The sequence below is a fragment of the Micromonas pusilla genome (assembly GCF_000151265.4).
Source record: "Micromonas pusilla CCMP1545 genomic scaffold MICPUCscaffold_6, whole genome shotgun sequence".
Lineage (NCBI taxonomy): Eukaryota > Viridiplantae > Chlorophyta > Mamiellophyceae > Mamiellales > Mamiellaceae > Micromonas > Micromonas pusilla.
This window is the reverse complement of record NW_003315887.1, coordinates 441,967-460,636: the sequence shown is the minus strand read 5'-3', so window position 1 is coordinate 460,636 and position 18,670 is coordinate 441,967. Positions and strand designations below refer to the sequence as shown.

General features: G+C 69.7%; 10 protein-coding genes across 10 annotated transcripts; 5 read left to right on the top strand and 5 right to left on the bottom strand.

The window, feature by feature from the left end:
* Positions 1–36: 36 nt before the first annotated feature.
* On the bottom strand, positions 37–2,514 carry MICPUCDRAFT_58732 (uncharacterized protein; the record flags this gene model as incomplete). The annotated part of the gene is made up of 1 exon (XM_003059117.1): positions 37–2,514. The coding sequence occupies one exon, from the start codon at positions 2,512–2,514 to the stop codon at positions 37–39; it is 2,478 nt and encodes an 825-aa protein (XP_003059163.1).
* A 631-nt stretch (positions 2,515–3,145) lies between these two features.
* Positions 3,146–4,522, top strand: MICPUCDRAFT_45595 (uncharacterized protein). The gene is made up of 3 exons (XM_003059417.1): positions 3,146–3,588; positions 3,775–3,833; positions 4,051–4,522. The coding sequence occupies exons 1-3, from the start codon at positions 3,186–3,188 to the stop codon at positions 4,456–4,458; spliced, it is 870 nt and encodes a 289-aa protein (XP_003059463.1). The 5' UTR covers positions 3,146–3,185; the 3' UTR covers positions 4,459–4,522.
* A 530-nt stretch (positions 4,523–5,052) lies between these two features.
* Positions 5,053–5,845, bottom strand: MICPUCDRAFT_18118 (uncharacterized protein; the record flags this gene model as incomplete). The annotated part of the gene is made up of 2 exons (XM_003059116.1): positions 5,053–5,481; positions 5,699–5,845. Coding segments are annotated over 2 exons (576 nt in total), but the record flags the coding sequence as incomplete, so codon positions are not given.
* Positions 5,846–5,932: 87 nt separating this feature from the next.
* Positions 5,933–6,682, bottom strand: MICPUCDRAFT_58729 (uncharacterized protein; the record flags this gene model as incomplete). The annotated part of the gene is made up of 1 exon (XM_003059115.1): positions 5,933–6,682. The coding sequence occupies one exon, from the start codon at positions 6,680–6,682 to the stop codon at positions 5,933–5,935; it is 750 nt and encodes a 249-aa protein (XP_003059161.1).
* A 485-nt stretch (positions 6,683–7,167) lies between these two features.
* Positions 7,168–8,405, top strand: MICPUCDRAFT_17560 (uncharacterized protein; the record flags this gene model as incomplete). The annotated part of the gene is made up of 2 exons (XM_003059416.1): positions 7,168–7,698; positions 7,854–8,405. Coding segments are annotated over 2 exons (1,083 nt in total), but the record flags the coding sequence as incomplete, so codon positions are not given.
* Positions 8,406–9,381: 976 nt separating this feature from the next.
* Positions 9,382–10,623, top strand: MICPUCDRAFT_40168 (uncharacterized protein; the record flags this gene model as incomplete). Its single annotated transcript, XM_003059415.1, has 1 exon — positions 9,382–10,623. One exon carries the CDS (start codon positions 9,382–9,384, stop codon positions 10,621–10,623), a length of 1,242 nt encoding a protein of 413 aa, XP_003059461.1.
* Positions 10,624–10,755: 132 nt separating this feature from the next.
* Positions 10,756–10,983, top strand: MICPUCDRAFT_58726 (uncharacterized protein; the record flags this gene model as incomplete). The annotated part of the gene is made up of 1 exon (XM_003059414.1): positions 10,756–10,983. One exon carries the CDS (start codon positions 10,756–10,758, stop codon positions 10,981–10,983), a length of 228 nt encoding a protein of 75 aa, XP_003059460.1.
* A 69-nt stretch (positions 10,984–11,052) lies between these two features.
* On the bottom strand, positions 11,053–11,958 carry MICPUCDRAFT_58725 (uncharacterized protein). The gene has a single exon (XM_003059114.1). The coding sequence runs from the start codon at positions 11,821–11,823 to the stop codon at positions 11,071–11,073; it is 753 nt and encodes a 250-aa protein (XP_003059160.1). The 5' UTR covers positions 11,824–11,958; the 3' UTR covers positions 11,053–11,070.
* A 176-nt stretch (positions 11,959–12,134) lies between these two features.
* MICPUCDRAFT_47499 (uncharacterized protein) lies at positions 12,135–16,225 on the bottom strand. The gene is made up of 2 exons (XM_003059113.1): positions 13,119–16,225; positions 12,135–12,947 (listed from the first exon to the last, which is right to left on the bottom strand). The coding sequence occupies exons 1-2, from the start codon at positions 15,895–15,897 to the stop codon at positions 12,217–12,219; spliced, it is 3,510 nt and encodes a 1,169-aa protein (XP_003059159.1). The 5' UTR covers positions 15,898–16,225; the 3' UTR covers positions 12,135–12,216.
* Positions 16,226–17,018: 793 nt separating this feature from the next.
* Positions 17,019–18,564, top strand: MICPUCDRAFT_17895 (uncharacterized protein; the record flags this gene model as incomplete). Its single annotated transcript, XM_003059413.1, has 4 exons — positions 17,019–17,113; positions 17,298–17,557; positions 17,696–17,862; positions 17,926–18,564. The coding sequence occupies 4 exons, from the start codon at positions 17,019–17,021 to the stop codon at positions 18,562–18,564; spliced, it is 1,161 nt and encodes a 386-aa protein (XP_003059459.1).
* Positions 18,565–18,670: the final 106 nt, after the last annotated feature.

Below are 18,670 nucleotides of genomic sequence, written 5' to 3'. Positions count from 1 at the left end.
CTACTCGCGTCTCCTCGAGCTAGAGCTACGCTAAGACTAGTATTTTCTCGCCGACGGCGACCTTCGGTCTGCTCCGTCCGCTTCGTCTCTGACGTCCTTCGTCCCCGCCGCGACGAGCGCGCCCGGCCGCGACGGCGTCCGGAACGTCTTCGCGCGCGGCACGACGCCCGCGGACTGGAGCAGCGGCCGCGCGCCGCCGCCGCGGCCGCGGACGAGGCCGCCCGCGGGGACGCGACCCCGCGCCGCCGTCGCCGTCGCCGTCGCCGTCCGACGCGCCGCCGCCGCGGACGCGGAGGAGGGCGCGCGCGAGGACGACGACAGCGCGACCGCGCGGTCGTCGTCCTCGAACGCGCGCTCGGGCTCGTGCTCTGGCTCGGGCTCGCACACCGGCGGCGGCGCCGGGGCGTCGACGTCCGCGACGGAGAGTCGGTCGCCTCCGTCGAAGAAGGCTATGATCCCGCCGCCGCCGCCGCCGCCGCAGTCGTCGTCCGAATCCGCCGCCGCCGCCTCCGCCGCCGCCATCGCCGCGGCGACGCGGTCCTTCACCTCGGGGCTCCGATCGCCGTCCGCGTCCACCGTAATCTGAACCGCCGCGCTACCCGGCCGCGACGACGGAAACGCGCGCTCGTACCGCTCCAGCGCCGCCCTCGTCCTCGTCCTCGCGTCGGACAAAACCCGTTCCAACGACGGGGTCGCACCGCGCGTCGGCGGCGTTTTCGGCGGCCGCGACGACGACGACGACGACGCGTCGCCGCCGTCCCCCGCGATCGCGATCGATTCCGACGCCGATGCCCCAGACCCCGCGGCGGCGGCGCGTTTCTTCGCGCGCACGGCCGCGTCGTTCTCCAGGCGGACGCGACGCTCGCCCGCGGGACGCGTCGCCGACGACACCGCCTTCATCCGCGGCGCCGGCGGGAGTCTCGTCGACGGCGCGACCGACGGATCGTCCAGCGCGTCCTCGAAGACGCCGTCCGCGCGCATCGCCGCCGCGGCGTCCTGTCGCGTCTCCTTGAGTCCGTTCCTGATGCGTCCTATGATCCCTTTCATCTCCTCCCCGAACGCGCGCATCTGACGCGTAAAGTCCGCGGCGACGTCTTCGTACGCGCCGGCGTCCATGAGTTTCCTCTCGCCGAGTATCCTCGCGCTCCGGGGCCTGAACACCGCGCTCGCGGAGGACGCGCACTTCTTTCGTCGAACCAGATCCAACTCCAACTCCAAATCGTCGTCGTCCTCCTCCCCGAGCGTCACGCTCACGCCGCCGCCGACGCCGTAGAACCCAAAGTCCGCGGGCGTGACCGGCCGCCCCTCCGCCTCCGCCTCCGCGTCGCCGCCGCCGTATTTCGACGCCAACGCCGCGCGTCGTCGCAGCGCCTCGGTCTCTTCCGCGGTCATCTCCGGCCCGCGCTCCGCGGCGCCGACGGCGACGTCGTCGACGTACAGCACAGACGGCAGCGCGCTCACGATCTCGCGGCGGAGGCTCAGGGCGACGTCCGCGCCGTCGGCGCCGGCGTCGTCCGCGGGTCGCGCGCACGGAATCCCCCGGCACCGCAACTCCGTCAGCGCGGGCAGCGCGGATAGAGCGCTCGCGCCGCTCCCGAGGAGATCTCGCAGCGCCCTGAACCCGCACGCCTCCAAATCCAGCGTCTCCAGCGACGGCGCGATCCTCGCGAAGTCCACGCCGCTCCACGACGTCAAAGCGGGCAGTCTCGCCGCGTTCAACTCGGTGAGATTTTCCAACCTCGGCATCTTCGCCAGCGACGTCAACGCGGCGTTCCCCTCCAGCGACAGCGCGTCCAACCTCCGCAGCGGCCGCAGGTGCGCCAGCGACGCGTCCGTCAGCGCGCACTCGCCGACGTCCAAGTCCGTGAGCTTGACGCACAGACACAGCTGTTCGATCGACGCGAGCGCGTCGTTCCCCGAGACGTTGAGCTCCGTGAGGTTGACGAGCGATGTGAACCCGTCGAGGCGCGTGAGCCCGCACCGCGAGACGTCCAGCGCGGTCAGCGACGCGAGGCGCGTCGCCGCCCTCACTCCAACGTTCCCGAGCGGGTTCCCGTCCACGCGCAGCGACCGCAGGTTTCGCAGTGTCTCGACGCCGTCGAGCGATCGCAGCGCGTTGTTCTGAAGCGTCAGCGTCCGGAGCGTCGTCGCGAGCGCGCGGAGGCCGTCGCACGTCGCGAGCGCGTTGTCGTACGCGCGCAACGTCTCGAGCCCGCGCATCGCGTCGACGCCCGCGAGCGTCCGCAGCGCGTTGAAGCTGACGTCCAGGGTGTGCGCGTCCGCGACGACGCCGGCGGCGACGGCGTTCGAGAGCGCGCCCGCGGTCAACGACGAGATCCTTCGATCGTGGAGGTCGACCACGCCGGGCTCCGCGCGCGTCGCCTCCGCCAGCATCTCGTCCGTCACGAGGACGACGTCGGCGTCGGCGGCGTCCGGAGGCGGCTCATCGGGCGCGGGCGCGGGCGGCCGCGGCGGCCGCGCCTTCCGCGCGGGCGCGACGGGCGCGCGCGTCATCTCTCCTTCCGCGCGCGCCGACCGCGGAGTACTCTCAACGTTCGCGTCGCGTCGGCCGGGTCTCGTCGTCACAACGACGCGCGCAGATGCTCGCGACGCGCGCGACCGCGTTCGCGACCGCGGCGGCGCGGCGCGTCTCCGCGTCGATCGCGTCGTCCTCGCGCGGCGCGCCGCCGTGCCCCGTCGCGGTCGCGGTCGCGTCCTCGCGCGCCGCGCGCGTCTCGACCGTCGCGTCGTCGTCGTCGTCGCGATGCGCACACCTCGTCCGCCCCGAGTCGGCGCGACGAGCGGGGTCCTCGCGCGCGTGGCGCGCGCTCCCGTCGCCGTCCTCCGCCGCGTCGGCGTCCGCGCGACGCTTCCGCGTCGGCGCCGCGTCCGACGCGTCCTCCTCCTCCTCCTCCTCCTCCTCCTCCGGCGACGACACCCTCGGCGCGCTGCGTCGCCGCGTCGACGCGCTCGCGTCGCCCGTCGCGAACGCGCTCGACGTCCTCGACGCCCCGCGCCTGCGCGCGACGCTCGCGGACCTGGACGCGCGCGCGTCGGAGGCGACGCTGTGGGACGACCCGAAGAACGCGAAGGCGGTCATGGAGCAGCTCGCGGACGTCCGAGAGCGGCTCGACGTCGCGGCCGCGCTCGAGGACGGGCTCGGCGACGCGCAGACGGCGCTGGAGATGATCGCGGACGACCCGTCCTCCGCCGACGTCCCGGAGCTCGCGTCGGAGGTCTCCGACGCGGTCAACGCGCTCGAGGGCGCGCTCGAGGCGTGGGAAGCGCGGCGGCTCCTCGGCGGGACGTACGACGCGCTCGGCGCGACGGTGTTCATATACGCCGGCGCGGGGGGGACGGATGCGCAGGACTGGTCGGAGATGTTGGAGCGGTGTTACCTCCAGTGGGCGGATCGACGAGGGTTCGCCGTCCGCGTCGAGGCGCGGACGCCCGGGGACGAGGCCGGCTTGAAGTCCGTGACGTTGGAGATCGAGGGGCGGTACGCGTACGGGTACCTCGCGAGCGAGAAGGGGACGCACCGTCTCGTGCGGACGAGCCCGTTCAACAAAGGCGCGTTCTCCTTTATACGTTGGTCCCCGCGCGACCGCGTCGAGGACTTTCGCCCGCCGGCGTCTCTCTCCGCCCGCCCCACGGTTGGTTTGGATCCCCGACACACCCCGACGCGTTCGTTTCAACTCCAACTCCAACTGACGCCGCACCCCTCGACTCCACCCCGACGTTCGTCGCTTCGAACGATGGACCCTCGACCCGAAGACGCGACGCGGCAGACGAGCTTCGCCGCGGTGGACGTGATGCCGACGTTGGAGGATAAGGTGCGTTCTATACACTGGTCCCCATACGACCCCGTCCGCGTGGTGAACGCCGATCCTTAAGGACTTTGTCCCGCGCATCTCTCCGCCCACCCCTCGCTTTCAATCCCCGCCCTCGACGCCTTTCAACTCCATCTGACGCCTTTGAACTCCACCCCGACGTTCGCTTGTATGGAACGACCCTAAGGACGCGGACGCGATCGTTTTGAACCCCGCGGAGATCGAGGTGACGACGATGCGCAGCGGCGGCGCGGGCGGGCAGAACGTGAACAAGGTGGAGACCGCGGTGCGGATGAAGCACCTCCCGACCGGGATCGTCGTGCGGTGCGAGGAGGAACGTAGCCAGGCGATGAACCGCGCCAAGGCGATTGCGCGGTTGAAGGCGAAGCTCGCCGCCGTCGCGGAGGAGCGGCGGCTCGCGGACGTCGCCGCGGTGCGAGGCGACGTCGTGAAGGCGGAGTGGGGGCAACAGATCAGGAACTACGTGTTTCATCCGTACAAGATGGTGAAGGACGTGCGGACGGGGATGGAGACGAGCGACGTGGAAGGCGTCATGAACGGGAAACTCGACGAGTTCCAGAACGCCTGGTTGCGATGGCGGGCGAGCGAGAAAGACGACGCCTCCTGACTCGCGCGACCGCGTGAGCATCAGTGCGCATAGGGCTATTAATAAGATATTATTATTATTAAAACACGCATCACGTCGTCGTCACTCCACTTTTCGTCCGTCCCTATAGACGACGTCGCTCGGGTCTCTGACCCTGCGCGTGATGCGCCCCACGCTCGCGAACCTCCCGGCGTAACGCGCCTGGACCGCGTCCCCCGACTCGTGCGCGCGCGGCTCCGTCCATCCCCGTCCGTCCCCGCCGCCCGGTCCCTGTCCCTGTCCCGGCGGCAGCAGCGTCACCACGAGCGCGTCCCTCGAGACGCCGTCCCTCCCCGTGGACGCGCACGAGGAGTGCGCGTAACGCAGCGTCGCCCTCGTCGCGTCCGCGGGCGTCACGGCGTCGAGCTCAACGTCGTCCACGAGCATCGCGACGTGATCTGCGTCGGGGCGTGGAGTTCGGGTGGGATGCGTCCGTTGGAGTTCAAAGGCGCGCGGAGAACGGCGTGTCGGGATCGAAAGCGAAAAAGCGAGGGATGGGCGGAGAGACACGCCGGGAAGAGTCCTTAAGGATCGGCGTTCACCACGCGAACGCGGTCGTATGGGGACCAGTGTATAGAACGCACCGACGTCTTCGACGGCGTCGGAATCGCCGAAGAAGAGAAGGTCGCCTGGCATCGCGTCTCGGACGTCCGTCACCGGCGTCGCGAACGCGCGCTGCTGGTACGCGTCCCGCGGGATCCACGTCCCCGCGTCCCTGAACGCGCCCTGCGTCAGCCCGCTGCAGTCGAAGCACGGCCCCATCGTCCCTCCCCACACGTACGCGGTGCCGTCGTCTCGCGCCCTGGAGACCTCGCGCAGGACCCATCCCACCGCTTCCTTCGCGTCGACGACGCCGCCGGTGGCGTCGTCGACGATCGCGAACAGGTCGTCGTGCTCCTTCTGAATGGAGACGTGCGCGTCGTCGTGGATAAACAGCGACGACGCCTCGACCCAGCCGCGGTAGTAGTCCTCGCGGAGGAGGATCTCGACCGCGCCGTCGTGATGCTTCTCAGGGCAATTCCGTACGAGCGAACGTCGGGGTGGAGTTCAAAGGCGTCAGATGGAGTCGAAAGGCGTCGAGGGCGGGGATTGAAAGCGAGGGACCCTGGGCGGAGAGAGACGCCGGGCAAAGTCCTTAAGGATCGGCGTTCACCACGCGAACGCGGTCGTATGGGGACCAGTGTGAGATAGAACGCACCTTCTCCGCGAGCTCGCGCGCGACGTCGTCCTTCTCGAACAGTCGGAACCATCGCCCGCTCGTCGCCTCCGTCGCGAGCGTGTCGCACTTTGGGCTGTCGTAGAGCGCGACGAAGTTTAGGAGCTGGTGCCATCGCCCGTTCTTGGGTTCGGGTTCGGGGGGGGGCGCCATCGCGCCGGCGACGACGGCGACGCGCGCGCTGACGAATGTTGCGACGCGATCGGATGAATGATGGTTAACAAACTGCAACCCTACGAGCTACGACCGCTCGACGGACGCGTCCGCGTCGTCGCGCCATCGCTTCACGGGCTTGAGCCCGCCCGGGAACGAGGGGTCGACGACGTCCACTGGCTCTTGATGCTGCAAGTATCGCGTCAGCGTCGCGACCGTGGCCTCGTCCGCGCCGTACCTCGACGCGAGCGCGCTCGCGGTCGACGCGGACGACGACGACGACGACGACGACGACGACGCGTCGTCGCCTCCTCCTCCTCCTCCTCCTCCTCCTCCTCCTCCCCCGCCGCCGCCTCCGCCCTTCCCCTCGCGGCTCTTCCCCCCCCTCCCCTCCATCTCCACGACGCGGAACATCTCCGCCGCGTCCGCGATCTTCATCGTCGGCCGCCCCTCGGCCTCTCTCCTCCGCTCCGCCGCGAGTTCGGCCGCGCGCTCGTGCCCGGAGATGCCCACGCGCGTCATCCGCATCGCGCCGCTGAGCTGGTGCATCCGGCTCACGAGCTCGACGTCCTTCTCGCGCTGCAGCGTCCGCGCGTCCACGCTCGCGTCGTTCGCCCTCGGCGCGAGCGAGCCGTCGTTCTTCTCCGCGCGCTTGAAGAACGCGTGCGGGGACCGCGGCGGCGGCGACGACGACGACGACGACGAGTGATTCGACGACGACGACGACGACGCGCCGCTCGACGCGGACGCGGACGGCGGCGGCGCGTCCCCGGGTTTCGGGAGGCGCCGGGACGCGGACGTCGCCGCCGCGCGGGCTTTAGATCCCGCGCCGCCCATCGCGCGAGGCCGCGCGCGCTCGACGTGCGCGGGGCGGGGAGTGACGCGCGCGACGCGCCGAGGACGGCACCTCGCCTCGTTATTCGGCGTTTTGCGCTTCGCCCGAACTTTCGCCCGCCACCGCTCTCGCCGCCATTCGTCCTCCGAGAGCCGCGGGCGCGGCCGGCACTCTTCACGGCGCGCGCGTCTTCCCCGCGCGTCCACGAGCGAGGCGAACGCGTCCTCGCGTCACCTCGCGCGCCGCCGACGCCGCGGAGGGACTCGACGAGAGCGACGGCGGACGCGACGCCGCGAGCCCGAGCGCGAGCCAGCCGCCGAATCGCGCTGTTTTTTGTAGTCGCGACACGCAGCGAACCGGATCTCGCGCCGCGCCGCCGCCGCGAGCCGCCGCGCGCGAGAGCGACGCGACCAGCGCCAGCGCCAGCGCCAGTGGCGAACGGGGGCTAAGTAAAGGAGGCGAATAAGAGGCGAATAAGACCCTCGCGATGAAGTTCGACGTGAACATCCTGCGATACATCGAGAAGGACGCGTGGCGCGTCCTGGTCTCGGTGGAGATGGGCATGAAGAATCACGAGCTCGTGCCCGTGGAGCTCGTGAACGCGATATCCGGACTGAAGCACGGCGGCGCGCACAAGTGCGTCAGAGAGCTCCTGAAGCACAAGCTCGTGCATCACGAGAACCAAAAGTACGACGGGTACCGCCTGACGCCGCTCGGGTACGACTTTCTCGCGATCAAGGCGTTCGTCAACCGAGGCGCCATCGTAGGCGTCGGGCGACGCATCGGCGTCGGGAAAGAGTCCGACGTGTTCGAAGTCATCACCGAAGACGGCGAGACGCTCGCGATGAAGCTGCATCGGCTGGGACGCACGTCGTTCAGGGCGGTGAAGCAGAAGCGCGATTACGTCAAGGCGACGACGACGCACATGAACTGGCTGTACCTGAGCCGGCTGGCGGCGCTGAAGGAGCACGCGTTCATGAAGGCGCGTTCTATCTCACACTGGTTCCCATACGACCGCGTCGGCGTGGTGAACGCCGATCCTTAAGGACTTTTCCCGGCGCGTCTCTCCGCCCAGGGTCCCTCGCTTTCAATACCCGCCCTCGACGCCTTTCAACTCCACCTGACGCCTATGAACCCCACCCTGCCATCGCTTTGTATTGAACGACCCTGAAGGCGCTCGGGGAACACGGGTTCCCGGTGCCCGTCGCGGTGGACGTGAACCGACACGCGGTGCTGATGACCATGATCGACGGCGTCCCGCTGACGCAGAGGTACAGGCTGAGAGAGCCCGGACGGGTGTATCGACAGTGTATCGACCAGCTGTCGAACCTCGCGGCGCGCGGGTTGGTGCACTGCGACTTCAACGAGTTCAACATCATGGTCAACGAGGACGAGGACATCACGATCATCGACTTCCCGCAGATGGTGAGCACGCGGCATCCGAACGCGGAGGAGCTGTTCGTCAGGGACCTGAAGTGTCTGCACAAGTTTTTCCTTCGAAGGTACGACTACCGCGCGGAGGAGGACGACGAGGGGCGGGAAGATCCGGCGTTTCGCGACGTCGCCGTCGGCGGCGTCGGCCGAGGCGAGGGCGCGGACGTCAAGCGGAGTTTGGACGTGTCCTTGCGCGCGAGTGGGTTCAGTCAGGACGCGGTGAAGGAGTTGGACGCGCACGTCGAGGCGACCAGGAAGGACAAGGAGGAGGAGGAGGAGGAGGAGGAGGAGGAGGGTGGGGTGGAGAGCGACGACGACGACGACGACGATGAAGAGGACAGGTTCGGATTCGTCGAGCGCGGCGAGGAGGAGGTCGAGGGCGCCGACGCGGGGTACGACCCCGAGGCGGACGCCGCGGCCGCGGCGGCGATCGCGCGGTTGTACGCGGGAGGAAAACCACCGGCTGTCATCGACGACGACGACGACACCGCCGCCGCCGACGACGCCGCCGCCGACGACGACGCCGCCGACGACGACGACGCGTTCGACGCCGAGGCGTCTCCGCCCCGCCGCGCGCCCGCGCCCGCGCCGTCCGTCGCGTCCGCGCGGCTCCGCCGCCGCGCGCCCACGGACGCGAGCGGCTCGCAGTTCTCGTGCCGCTCGCGCGCGGACCTCGGGAACGACCCGGACATCGTGAGGGATAAGCTGAAGCGTCAGGCGGCGCGGAAAAACGCTCGCCCGGGCGCCGCGCATAACAAGCCCGCGGGGACTCGGAACCACACGAAGGACAAGGGCGGGCGACGCGGGGCGAAGCACCACGCGTTCAAGTACAACCCGAACGACCAGGCGTGACGGCGAGCGCGGCGACGACGTGGTGCAGTAGCGAAGCGTGACCGTTGTGTTGTAGTATCGATACCGTAACAACTTAGAAGAAGCGGCGACGCGTCGGCGAATCCCCTCGAAAACCAAAAAAAAACCAAAACTCGAACCGACGACGCGACGCTCGCCGTTCCGTTCGGACCGGCGCGCGACCGTTCCGCTTCCGCTTCCGCTCGAGCGCGTTCGACGGTCCGCGGTTGAACGACTCCCCGACCGTCGATCCGATGCCCCCAGGCGCGTTGTTTATTGTTAGCGCGGGTTCGACGGTCCCTCACCCGGTTTCGGACGCGCGCGGCCGGCTTCCGTCGAACGCGCGCGCCGCTCGCGCGTCCGCACTCTCGCGCGCGCGCGAACGGACGGACGGACGGACGGACGGACGGACGACGCGATGGACGACGACGCCTCCCCCCCGCGCGCGCGTCTCGGTCACCTCCGCGGCCGCGGACGCCGCGCGACCGCCGCGGCGACGGAGGCGGACGTCGCGACGCGCGACGGAAGCGACTGCAGCGAGTCCGCGGGCGGCGGCGTCGACCGGACCTGCGGCGTCCTCGCGCCGCCGCCGCCGCCGTCGTCCGCGACGACGACGACGACGACGACGACGAGCCCGACGACGACGATGCAGGCGTGGGAGCGCGAGCGCGAGCTCGAGCAGACGCGGTCGTGGCGCGCGCTGCTCGAGGCGGACGACCTGTTCGACGACGGCGCGGGGTGCGGCGCGCGCGTCGCGGTCGCGCGCGCGGCGCGCTACGCGCCGTCGCATCAGACGCATCAGACGCATCCACACGTCGCGCATCATCACCCGTACGCGCATTTCGGCGGCGAATACGCCGGCGGCGGCGGCGCGCAGCGCGAGGGCGTCGCGCGAGGCGTCGTCTCGCAGCTGCGACGGAGTCACACCGTGAGCGGGTACGGTCCGAGCGTCGGTCTCGGTTTCGGTTTCGACCGCACGCCGCCGGACCTCTCCGCCGCCGCCGCCGCCGCCGCCGCCGCGTCCGCCGCGGTCGAGATGCAGCGCGAGGGGGCGCGCCACGGCGCGAACGGCCGTCTTCGCGTCGCGCGCGTCGGTCGATCGCCGCCGCGCGGGAGCCTCGTGGATCGCCTGAGGGCGTCCGCGGAGCGCGACCCGCCGCCGCGGCTCAGAGGCGCCGACGGCGCGCCGCGCGACGAGCGCGACCGCTCGCGCGACGCCGCGCCCGTCGGCCGCGGCGCGCGCCTCCCGCCGCACCTCCGCAGGACGCAGTCCCAGCCCGCGCGCGTCTCCGACGGCCGCGCGTTCTGCAGCCCGACGTCCGTCGCGATCGCGCGCGACGGCGCCGGCGCCGGCGCCGGCGCCGACGCGCGCGGCGGGTTCGAGGTCACGTTCCCGGCGAGCGAAGAGGCCGCCGCCGCCGCCGCCGCCGCCGCCGCCGCGCAGGCGAGCGACCCGCGACCGTTCGGCTACCTCGGCGTCACGCGCCCGCTGTGGACGACGCGGTGGGAGGCGAACCTCGTCGACCCGGCGAGCGCGGAGACGGTGTTCTTGGGGAACTTCTCCGAGAAGGAGAGCGCCGCGAGGGCGTACGACGCGGCGGCGATGAAGGCGCGTTCTACTGTATACACTGGTCCCCATACGACCGCGTCGGCGTGGTGAACGCCGATCCTTAAGGACTTTTCCCGGCGCATCTCTCCGCCCAGGGTCCCTCGCTTTCAATCCCCGCCCTCGACGCCTTTCAACTCCGCTTCTGACGCCTTTGAACTCCACCCCGACGTTCGCTCGTATGGAATGGCCCTGAAGTTGTACGGCCCGCCGCCGTCGTGCGGCGAGCTCAACTACCCCGCGGACGACTACGCCGACGCGCTGGACGAGATGAAGGAGTGCACGTTCGAGGAGTTCGTCAAGTCGCTCGTGAGGCACTCGTACGGCAGCGAGCGGCAGTGCTCGCGGTACCGCGGCGTGCACCACGCGGGGGAGGGGAGATGGGAGGCGCGCATCGGCGACCGCGACGTGTGAGGACGCGATGGAAAAAAATAAAGCGTTTCATCACTCTGTCGATCGATCGTCTCGCCGCTCGCGGCCGCCGTTCGCTCAGCGCGTCACTCACTGCCCCGCGAACGCTTTGTACCTCGCGTCTCCTGTCTCGACCATCCCCTCGTAGTACTTTTTCAGCGCCGGAATCGCCCCCCACGCGTCGACGACGGCGTTGAGTTTCGGAAACGTCTTCGCGTCGACGACGTCGGCGGGGATGCCGTCGAAGCTCCCGCTGCGATGCATGCACACGAAGAAGTGCGCCCACGCGTCCGCGGCGGTGAACGAGCCGTCCGTCGTGGGCACGATCCGTCCGAACTCGCCGCAGTGTTTTTCAACCTTGAGGAGCAACTCGTGGACGGCGCCGCCTTCGACGAAGAGCGCCGCTCTGGCCGCTTCCTTCTCCGCCTGACCCGCGATGGCAAACGTCGGGACGATTTTCATCCGCGCGTCCTCGAACGTGTCGATCATCTCGTCGATTCTGTACGCTTGCATCGTCCCCGCGGGGTACAGCGGCGTCGCGCCGGCGCCGCCGACGGACAGCTTGCACGCGAGGAGGCGGTGCATCGCTTTCGATTGCGTCATCTCGTTTTCGTCGCCCGGGATCGTCATCACCGGGATCTGGCCCCACTTCGTCTTCGGCTTGACCGTCTCCTTCCACTCCGGGAACTTGATCCTGTGGTCCGTCCACGGCTTCCCGGAGAGGACGAAGAGCGCGCGGACCGGCTCCGCGAGCGCGGGAAGACCGAAGTACGTGAGACGCGCGTCGGACGGAAAGTCGTCCGCGACGACGATCGGCGTGCTGTCGTCCGCGGAGAACGCCATGGCTCGGGCGACGGCGAGACGCGGCGCGTGGGCGCGCGCGACGACCTTGCGAAGCGCGAACGAGCGAAGCGTGAACGAGTGGTGGAGTGAAGACGCGAGGGAAGACGCCGCGAGGGGCATGCGTCGAGCGCGCGGGGTGGAGTGAGGCGACGTGGCGGAAGCGGGGTGGAGTCAAAAAAAAAAGTGTGTCATCATGTTGTCAGGCGACGCGACTGGACGTGGCGGAAGCGGATTCGGAAGAACCTGATAACCTGACGAGACGTTTAGGGAAGGTTCTTTTCGTCGCATTAGCCTCTTCTCTTCTCTCTACTCGCGCTCCGCCTTCCCGGCGAGCGCGTTCGGCGTCAAACACAAAAATAAAACAAACAACTAGACGCGCGTCTGGTCGCGTCGTCAATGCGCGTCCGGGTAGTCCTCCGCGTCGTCCGAGTCCGACTCGCCGACGAAATCATCCCAACTGTCCGACTCCGACTCCCCCGACCCCGGGCCCTCGCGGATGATCCTGCTCAGCTCGTTCATCATGCAGTCGTCCACGTCCGCGGACCCCCACGCGTTCCCGCTCCCGCTTCCCCCCGACCGCCGCCCCTTGTACTTATACCGCGGCGCCGCGCCGTCGCCGTCGCCGCCGTACCGCCCATCCGCGGCGCCGAAAAAGTCAATGTCGCTCCCCTGCCCCAACCCGCGGCGCAACCCTCGCCCGGTGCCGGCGACGCCGCCGAGTCGCGGTCTATTAGCGCCGCCCGGCGCGCCACCAAGGGTGTTCGTGTTCCACGCCGCGCCGCCGCCGTACGGGTCGTCGCCGCCGTCGCGGGGGTCGTCGCGCTCGTCGTACGACATCGCGCGGATGTTCCGAGCCTGGTCCTGCAGCGACGACGCCAGCCGCGGCTCCGTCCCAGGCAGCGCCCCCTCCCCTCTGTGCGACGACGGAGACGGAGACGGCTTCGCCTTGAGCCAACGCTTGATGACGTTCCCGGACAGCTCGACGCGCCCGCGCGATAGCGACCCGCCGTAGTTGAACCGCAGCCGACGCAGCAGCACGACGACGCGGTCGCCCGTGCGCGCGAGCCGCTGGTCGTGCTGGTCGCCCGACGCGCTCATCTCCTCGTGCTCCTCGTCGGATAACACTGTGTGTCGGGGTGGAGTTGAAAGGCGTCAGATGGAGTTGAAAGGCATCGAGGGTGGGGATTGAAAGCGAGGGACCCTGGGCGGAGAGATGCACCGGGAAAAGTCCTTAAGGAACGGCGTTCACCACGCCGACGGGGTCGTATGGGGACCAGTGTGATGAGAGGACGCACCTCGAAGCGTCACGTTTGGGAGGTCCACGTCCCCCGCGGCGGCGTCGCTGTTGCGTCGAAACACGCGCAGCAGCGTGAGCACCGCCACCTCCGCGGCCGCGGGGGGGAACTCGCGTATGTCGTACGTCTCGTCGCGGTCCATGTGAAACTTCGGGACGACGCCGAGCGCCTGCGCTTCTTCGTACAGAATCAACGCGCGCAGCGGGTAATATTTCCTCGCGTCTTCGTGCGACGTGTCCTCGTGAGAGACGGCGTGCGCGAGCGCGGCGGCCGCGCTGCCGCTGCCCGCGTCGCGGTCGACCGCCTGAAGCGCTGGGATGGTCGGCGGGCGCAGGCACGCGAGCATCGCGCTGAACGTCGCGAGGCGCGGTCGGACGCCCGCGACGGTGGCTTCGTGGTACACCGCGACGGCGCGATCCGCCCACTCTTTCCACTCGCGATCTCCCTCCTTCGCGCCGCCGCCCCTCGTCGGGTCCGTGAGCTCGCGGATCTTCATGAGCGTCACGCCGATGATGATGTTGAGCGCCACCTCGCTCGGTTCCGTGCCGGCTTTCCTGGACGCCTTGTACGTATCCCACGCCAACGCGGCGTCGCCGTGGCGCGCGCACGACGACAAGAGCTCCCGCCACGTCGTCTCATCCGGGACGTGGCCTCGCGCCTTCATCGCGTCGACCGCCTCGAACGTCCGCTTCAAGTCGCCGCCTCGACCGGAGGCGTACACGAGCGCGTTGAACATCGGCCTCGTGGGTTCCATCTCCGCGGCGAGCGCGTCGTCGTAGAAGGCCCACGCCGCCGACGCGTCGCGCGCGTGCGCCGCCGTGCGAATCAAATTTTCGTGCGTGTTGACATCCTTCGACAGCCCCGCGGCGGCGAGCCGCTCGCACGCGTCCGTTGCCGCGGCGACGTCGCCCCTGCGCGCGGCGGCGGCAATGAGCGCGTTGAACGCGCTGATCGGCGGCGGCGACCCGCGCTCGGTCATCTCGTCGAGCACCTTCTCGACGCCGGCGACGTCACCCTCCCGCGCGGCGATGCCCGCCATGGTGGCGAACACCTCCGTCGTGGGCGCGACGCCGTCCCGTTCCATCTCGTCCATGACCTCCGCGGCGACGCCGCGCTCCCCCGCGCGCGCGGCGACGTCCATGAGCGTCGCGTACAGCATAGCGTCCGGGGTGGTCCGGTCCGCGCTTCGTCGCATGTCGTCCCAGACCCGCAGCGCTCGGCGCAGATCCGCGGCGCGGCCGCCGGAAGCCGCGCGTCGGGATCCCGCGCACGCGTGAATCGCCGCGGCGTACACCTCCTTCGTTCGGCGCACCTTCTCGCCCGCCATGCGCTCGTACAGCGCGAGCCCGCGCTCGGGTTCGCCCGCGTTCGCGCACGCTTGGATGAGCGACGCGTACGTGTACGCGTCGCAGCGTAAGACGCCGGCGGAGGCTTCGAACTCGTCGTAGACTTCAAACGCGCGTCGCAGCGCCTCGGACGCGAGCGGCTTCACGACCGCAGCCCTGCCGCACGCGCTCAGAAGCGAGTTCAACACGCACGCGTCCGGGACGATGCCGTCGTCCAGCATGTCCGCCTTCAGCTCGAAGCACCGGTCGAGCAGGGACTCGACGTCGTCGGCGCACCCGTTGGTGTTGTCGACGTCGCAGTGCTTCGCCTTGGCCGTCGTCGTCGCCGCCGCGCCCGCGTTCGCGCCGCTCGAGGAGCTCTGCCCGTGCGTGAGCTCCTTCACCCTGCGCGACAGCGCGTCCATGAGCGCGCCGTACGTCACGACCGTGGGCGCGACGCCGTCCTCCTTCATCCGGCGGAACGTCTCGAACGCCTTCTCGACGTCCCCAGCCTTGGCGCACGCGCTGATTAACGTCGTGTACGCCTTGCAATCCGGCCGCACGCCCGCGTCGTACATCAGCACGAACGCCGCGAACCCGGACCTCGCGTCCCCGGCGGCGGCGCAGACGGACAGGAGCATGTTGTACAGGCGCACGTCCGGGTAATCGACGAACGCGACGAAATCGAACGCGACGGCGACGGCGCGTTTTTTCGCCGCCTCGCGCATGAAGGCTTTATGCGAGATCCTCCCGCCGACGGTGTTCAGTCCCGCGGCTTTCATCGCGCGCAGGAGCTCGAGCGCGTTGTGCAGGCGACCCGCGTCGAGGAGGACGTCGTACAGCGCGAGGTGCGCCTTGCAGTTGCTCAGGTTGATGTCCGTCGAATGCGGCAGCGGCGGCGTGGACTCGAGAAGTTTCGCGAGCGGCCATCCTTGACGCACGCCCTCGACGATCATCGCGCGGTGGTGGTCGCGCTTCCCCGGCGGCGCGCTCTTCGTCATCGCGCCCGCGCTGGACGCCGCGCGCTCCGCGTTCGCGTGCGAGACCATTCGCAGCGTCTCGCGCGCCTCCGCGATCGTGCTGTCGTCCAGATCGGCCGCGCGCGCGGTCTCGATCTCTGTGGTGTACACCTCCGCGCCCGCGGACGGCGGCCGTCGGAGGGGCGAGCGCGAGCGCGGGGGAATCGCCGCGCGCGGCGCCGGCGCGGGCGTCGGCCCCGGCGGCGTCTCCGCGCCGTTCGCGTCGTTCGAGTCGTATTTTCCCCCGAGCGCGGCGATGCGGTTCAAGAGCACGCGTCGGTGCGGCGCGCGTTGACGCGACGCCGCGCGCGCGACGCGACCGTCGCTCCCAAGATGGTCTTTCCCTCGAGCGGACGAGGACGCGCCGCCGTTCACGCGCGTCTGCGCGCGCGCGATCGTCGCCCCCGGCGCCTGCCACGCCGCGGCGTGCGACATGATGATTTCCTCGACGCGCGCGCGCGCGACGCGATTCGATCGCGCGCGACGACGCGCGCGTTCGCCCTCCGGAAGCGCGCGCCCCTCGCCCGCTACGGATAAAAAAGCTCACCCGAGAGGGGCTCCTTCCGAGAGGCTTCCGAGGCGCCGATTTATCCGCGACGCGGCGGCGTCCACGCGACGACTCGAGACTCGATCACCCCGCGGACCGCGCGGAGTGTCTTCCCGCGAGGGTTAACCCGAGGTTTGAGGCGTGAGCGACCGCGGCGAACCCGAGGCGGGCCGCGACGCGTGGTGTGACTCCGCGCCGCCGGAGGCGATTCTTTCGGGGGGCGGGCGTATGGGAACCAGTGCGACATGGCCGACGAAAATATCGAGTCACGAATTCCTGTGGCAACCGACGGGACGCGGATTCTCTTTCGATCGACGGTCTGTTGAACCGTCGAACCGCTCGACTCTCGAGCCATTTTTAGGTCAGGATGGCCCCCGACCGACCTCGCCTTCCGACCGATCAAATCGATCTGGGAGTTCCGATCAAACAAGTTGATAGGTTTTCTTCATCGCGAAAGTCGATCAACGCTCTCGCAGTGACGCTCCCCTCTCGTCGCGAGACGTGGACGCGAGCGCCAATCGCGACCGCGCCGATGCTCGGCCTCGGAGGCCCGTTCCGCGCGCTCGCGCGCGCGGCGATCGCCGCCGCGGGCGCGCGCGCGACCGGCGGCGTCGAGGCGTCCGCGCGTCGTCAGTGCGCGCGCGCGGGCGCGGGCGCGGGCGCGCGCGCGACGGACGACGCGTCGTGGCGTCGTCGGCGACAAAAATGTCATCATCACGACGACCGATGGCGACGTCGCGCCAGCGGCGGCGCGGGGTGGCACGACGCGGACGCGGAGGACCCGGACCCGGACGGCAGCGCGCGACGCGCGGTCGAGATCGCGATCGATCGCACCGGGCTGTTCAAGACGATGACCGCGGCGCGGCGCGTCGGCGGCGGCGACGCGTCGACGTCCGACGACGACGACGACGACGCCGACGACGCGCGTCTCGCGCGTCTCGTCGGCCTGGAGCGACACCTCGCGAGCGTGATCCGCTTCCGCGGCGGCCCGATAACGCTCGCGGAGTACATGCAGGAGGCGCTGACGCACCCGGAGTACGGGTACTACATGCACCGTGACGTGTTCGGCGCGCGGGGCGACTTCGTCACGAGCCCGGAGATCAGGTGCGTTCTATACACTGGTCCCCATACGACCGCGTCGGCGTGGTGAACGCCGATCCTTAAGGACTTTGCCGGGCGCATCTCTCCGCCCACCCCACGCTTTCAATCCCCGCCCTCGACGCCTTTCAACGCCACCTGACGCCTTTCAACTCCACCCCGACATTCGCTCGTATGGAATGGCCCTCAGCCAAGTGTTCGGCGAGCTCGTCGGCGTCTGGTGCGCTTCGACGTGGGAGGCGCTCGGGAAGCCGTCCAAGTTTTCCCTCGTGGAGTTGGGGCCGGGACGCGGGACGCTGATGAGCGACTTGCTGCGCGCGACGTCGAAGTTTAAGGCGTTCACGGCCGCGATGGACGTGCACATGGTCGAGGTGAGCCCGAAGCTGCGGGAGATGCAACGCGAAAAGTTGCGATGCTCCGGCGGCGGCGGCGGCGGCGGCGGCGGGGATGGTCCCGCGGCGACGCGAGTGAAGGACCTCCTCGACGGCGTTCGCGTCGCGAGCAACCCGCTGGCGGCGAAGAAGGACGCGAGCGACGGCGGCGACGACGCGGGGGACGAATCGAAGGAGACGCCGGCCGCGGGCGAAGCGGGCGCGGCGGCGGCGACGAGCGAACTCAACGGCCGGCCGGTGCGGTGGCACGACACGTTCGACGCGGTCCCCGAAGGCCCCATCATCGTGATCGCGCACGAGTTTTTCGACGCGATGCCCGTGCATCAGTTCACGCGCACGGAGCGCGGATGGTGCGAGAAGCTCGTCGCGTTGAAAGCCGCGCCGGCGAAGAGGGCGAAGAAAGAGGGCGAAGAGGGCGACGAAGAGACCGAAGCCGCCGCCGCCGCCGACGACGGCGCGTTGGAGCTCGTGCTGTCCCCGGGTCTCACCCCCGCGGGCGCGCTGATGATCCCGCGGCGCCTCGACGGCCTCCCCGCGGAGCGAAAGGAGTCCATCAGGCAGCTGGAGATCTCCCCGCGGTCGGTCGCGATCTGGGAACGCGTCGCGGGTCGCCTTCGCGTTCACCCCGGCGCGGCGCTCGCCGTCGACTACGGCTCGGAGGGACCGACGGGGAACACGCTGCAGGCGATCAAGGACCACAAGTTCGTGGACCTGCTCGCGGACCCGGGGACCGCGGACTTATCCGCGTACGTCGACTTCGGCGCGATGCGGAAGGTGATCGAGGACGGTCCGTCGTTTGCGAGAGACGGCGTGAGGTGTTACGGACCGACGACGCAGCGCGACTTGTTGGGGTCGCTGCAGATCGGCGCGCGGCTCGAGAGGCTCGTGAAGGAGTGCGGCAGCGAGGAAGAGGCGGATCGTCTCATCGAGGGGTGCACGCGGTTGATGGCCGGGGACGAGGGCGAGGGCGAGGGCGGGAGCGCGGACCCGGGGTTAGGGATCAGGTACAAAGCGCTCGCGATGGTGAGCAAAGGCGTGGGCGCGCCCGTCGGGTTCGTCGAGTGAGTATCATAGTGTCGGCTGGCTCGTTCATAACTGATGATATCGTTATTGATATAAGTGTATGTATCGTGTGCTACGTCGTCTGTCTACGGTGCTCCGTGTGCGAGGA

Excerpts from the sequence above, each read along its gene's own strand:
- MICPUCDRAFT_45595 (XM_003059417.1), top strand. The coding sequence starts at position 3,186 with ATGATCGCGGACGACCCGTCCTCCGCCGACGTCCCGGAGCTCGCGTCG. Across the intron at positions 3,589-3,774 it reads AGGCGCGTTCTCCTTTATAC|ACGCGACGCGGCAGACGAGC; the intron begins GTTGGTCCCCGC and ends CTCGACCCGAAG. Across the intron at positions 3,834-4,050 it reads TGCCGACGTTGGAGGATAAG|ATCGAGGTGACGACGATGCG; the intron begins GTGCGTTCTATA and ends AACCCCGCGGAG.
- MICPUCDRAFT_58725 (XM_003059114.1), bottom strand. The coding sequence starts at position 11,823 with ATGGCGTTCTCCGCGGACGACAGCACGCCGATCGTCGTCGCGGACGAC.
- MICPUCDRAFT_47499 (XM_003059113.1), bottom strand. The coding sequence starts at position 15,897 with ATGTCGCACGCCGCGGCGTGGCAGGCGCCGGGGGCGACGATCGCGCGC. Across the intron at positions 12,948-13,118 it reads CCCAAACGTGACGCTTCGAG|TGTTATCCGACGAGGAGCAC; the intron begins GTGCGTCCTCTC and ends CCCGACACACAG.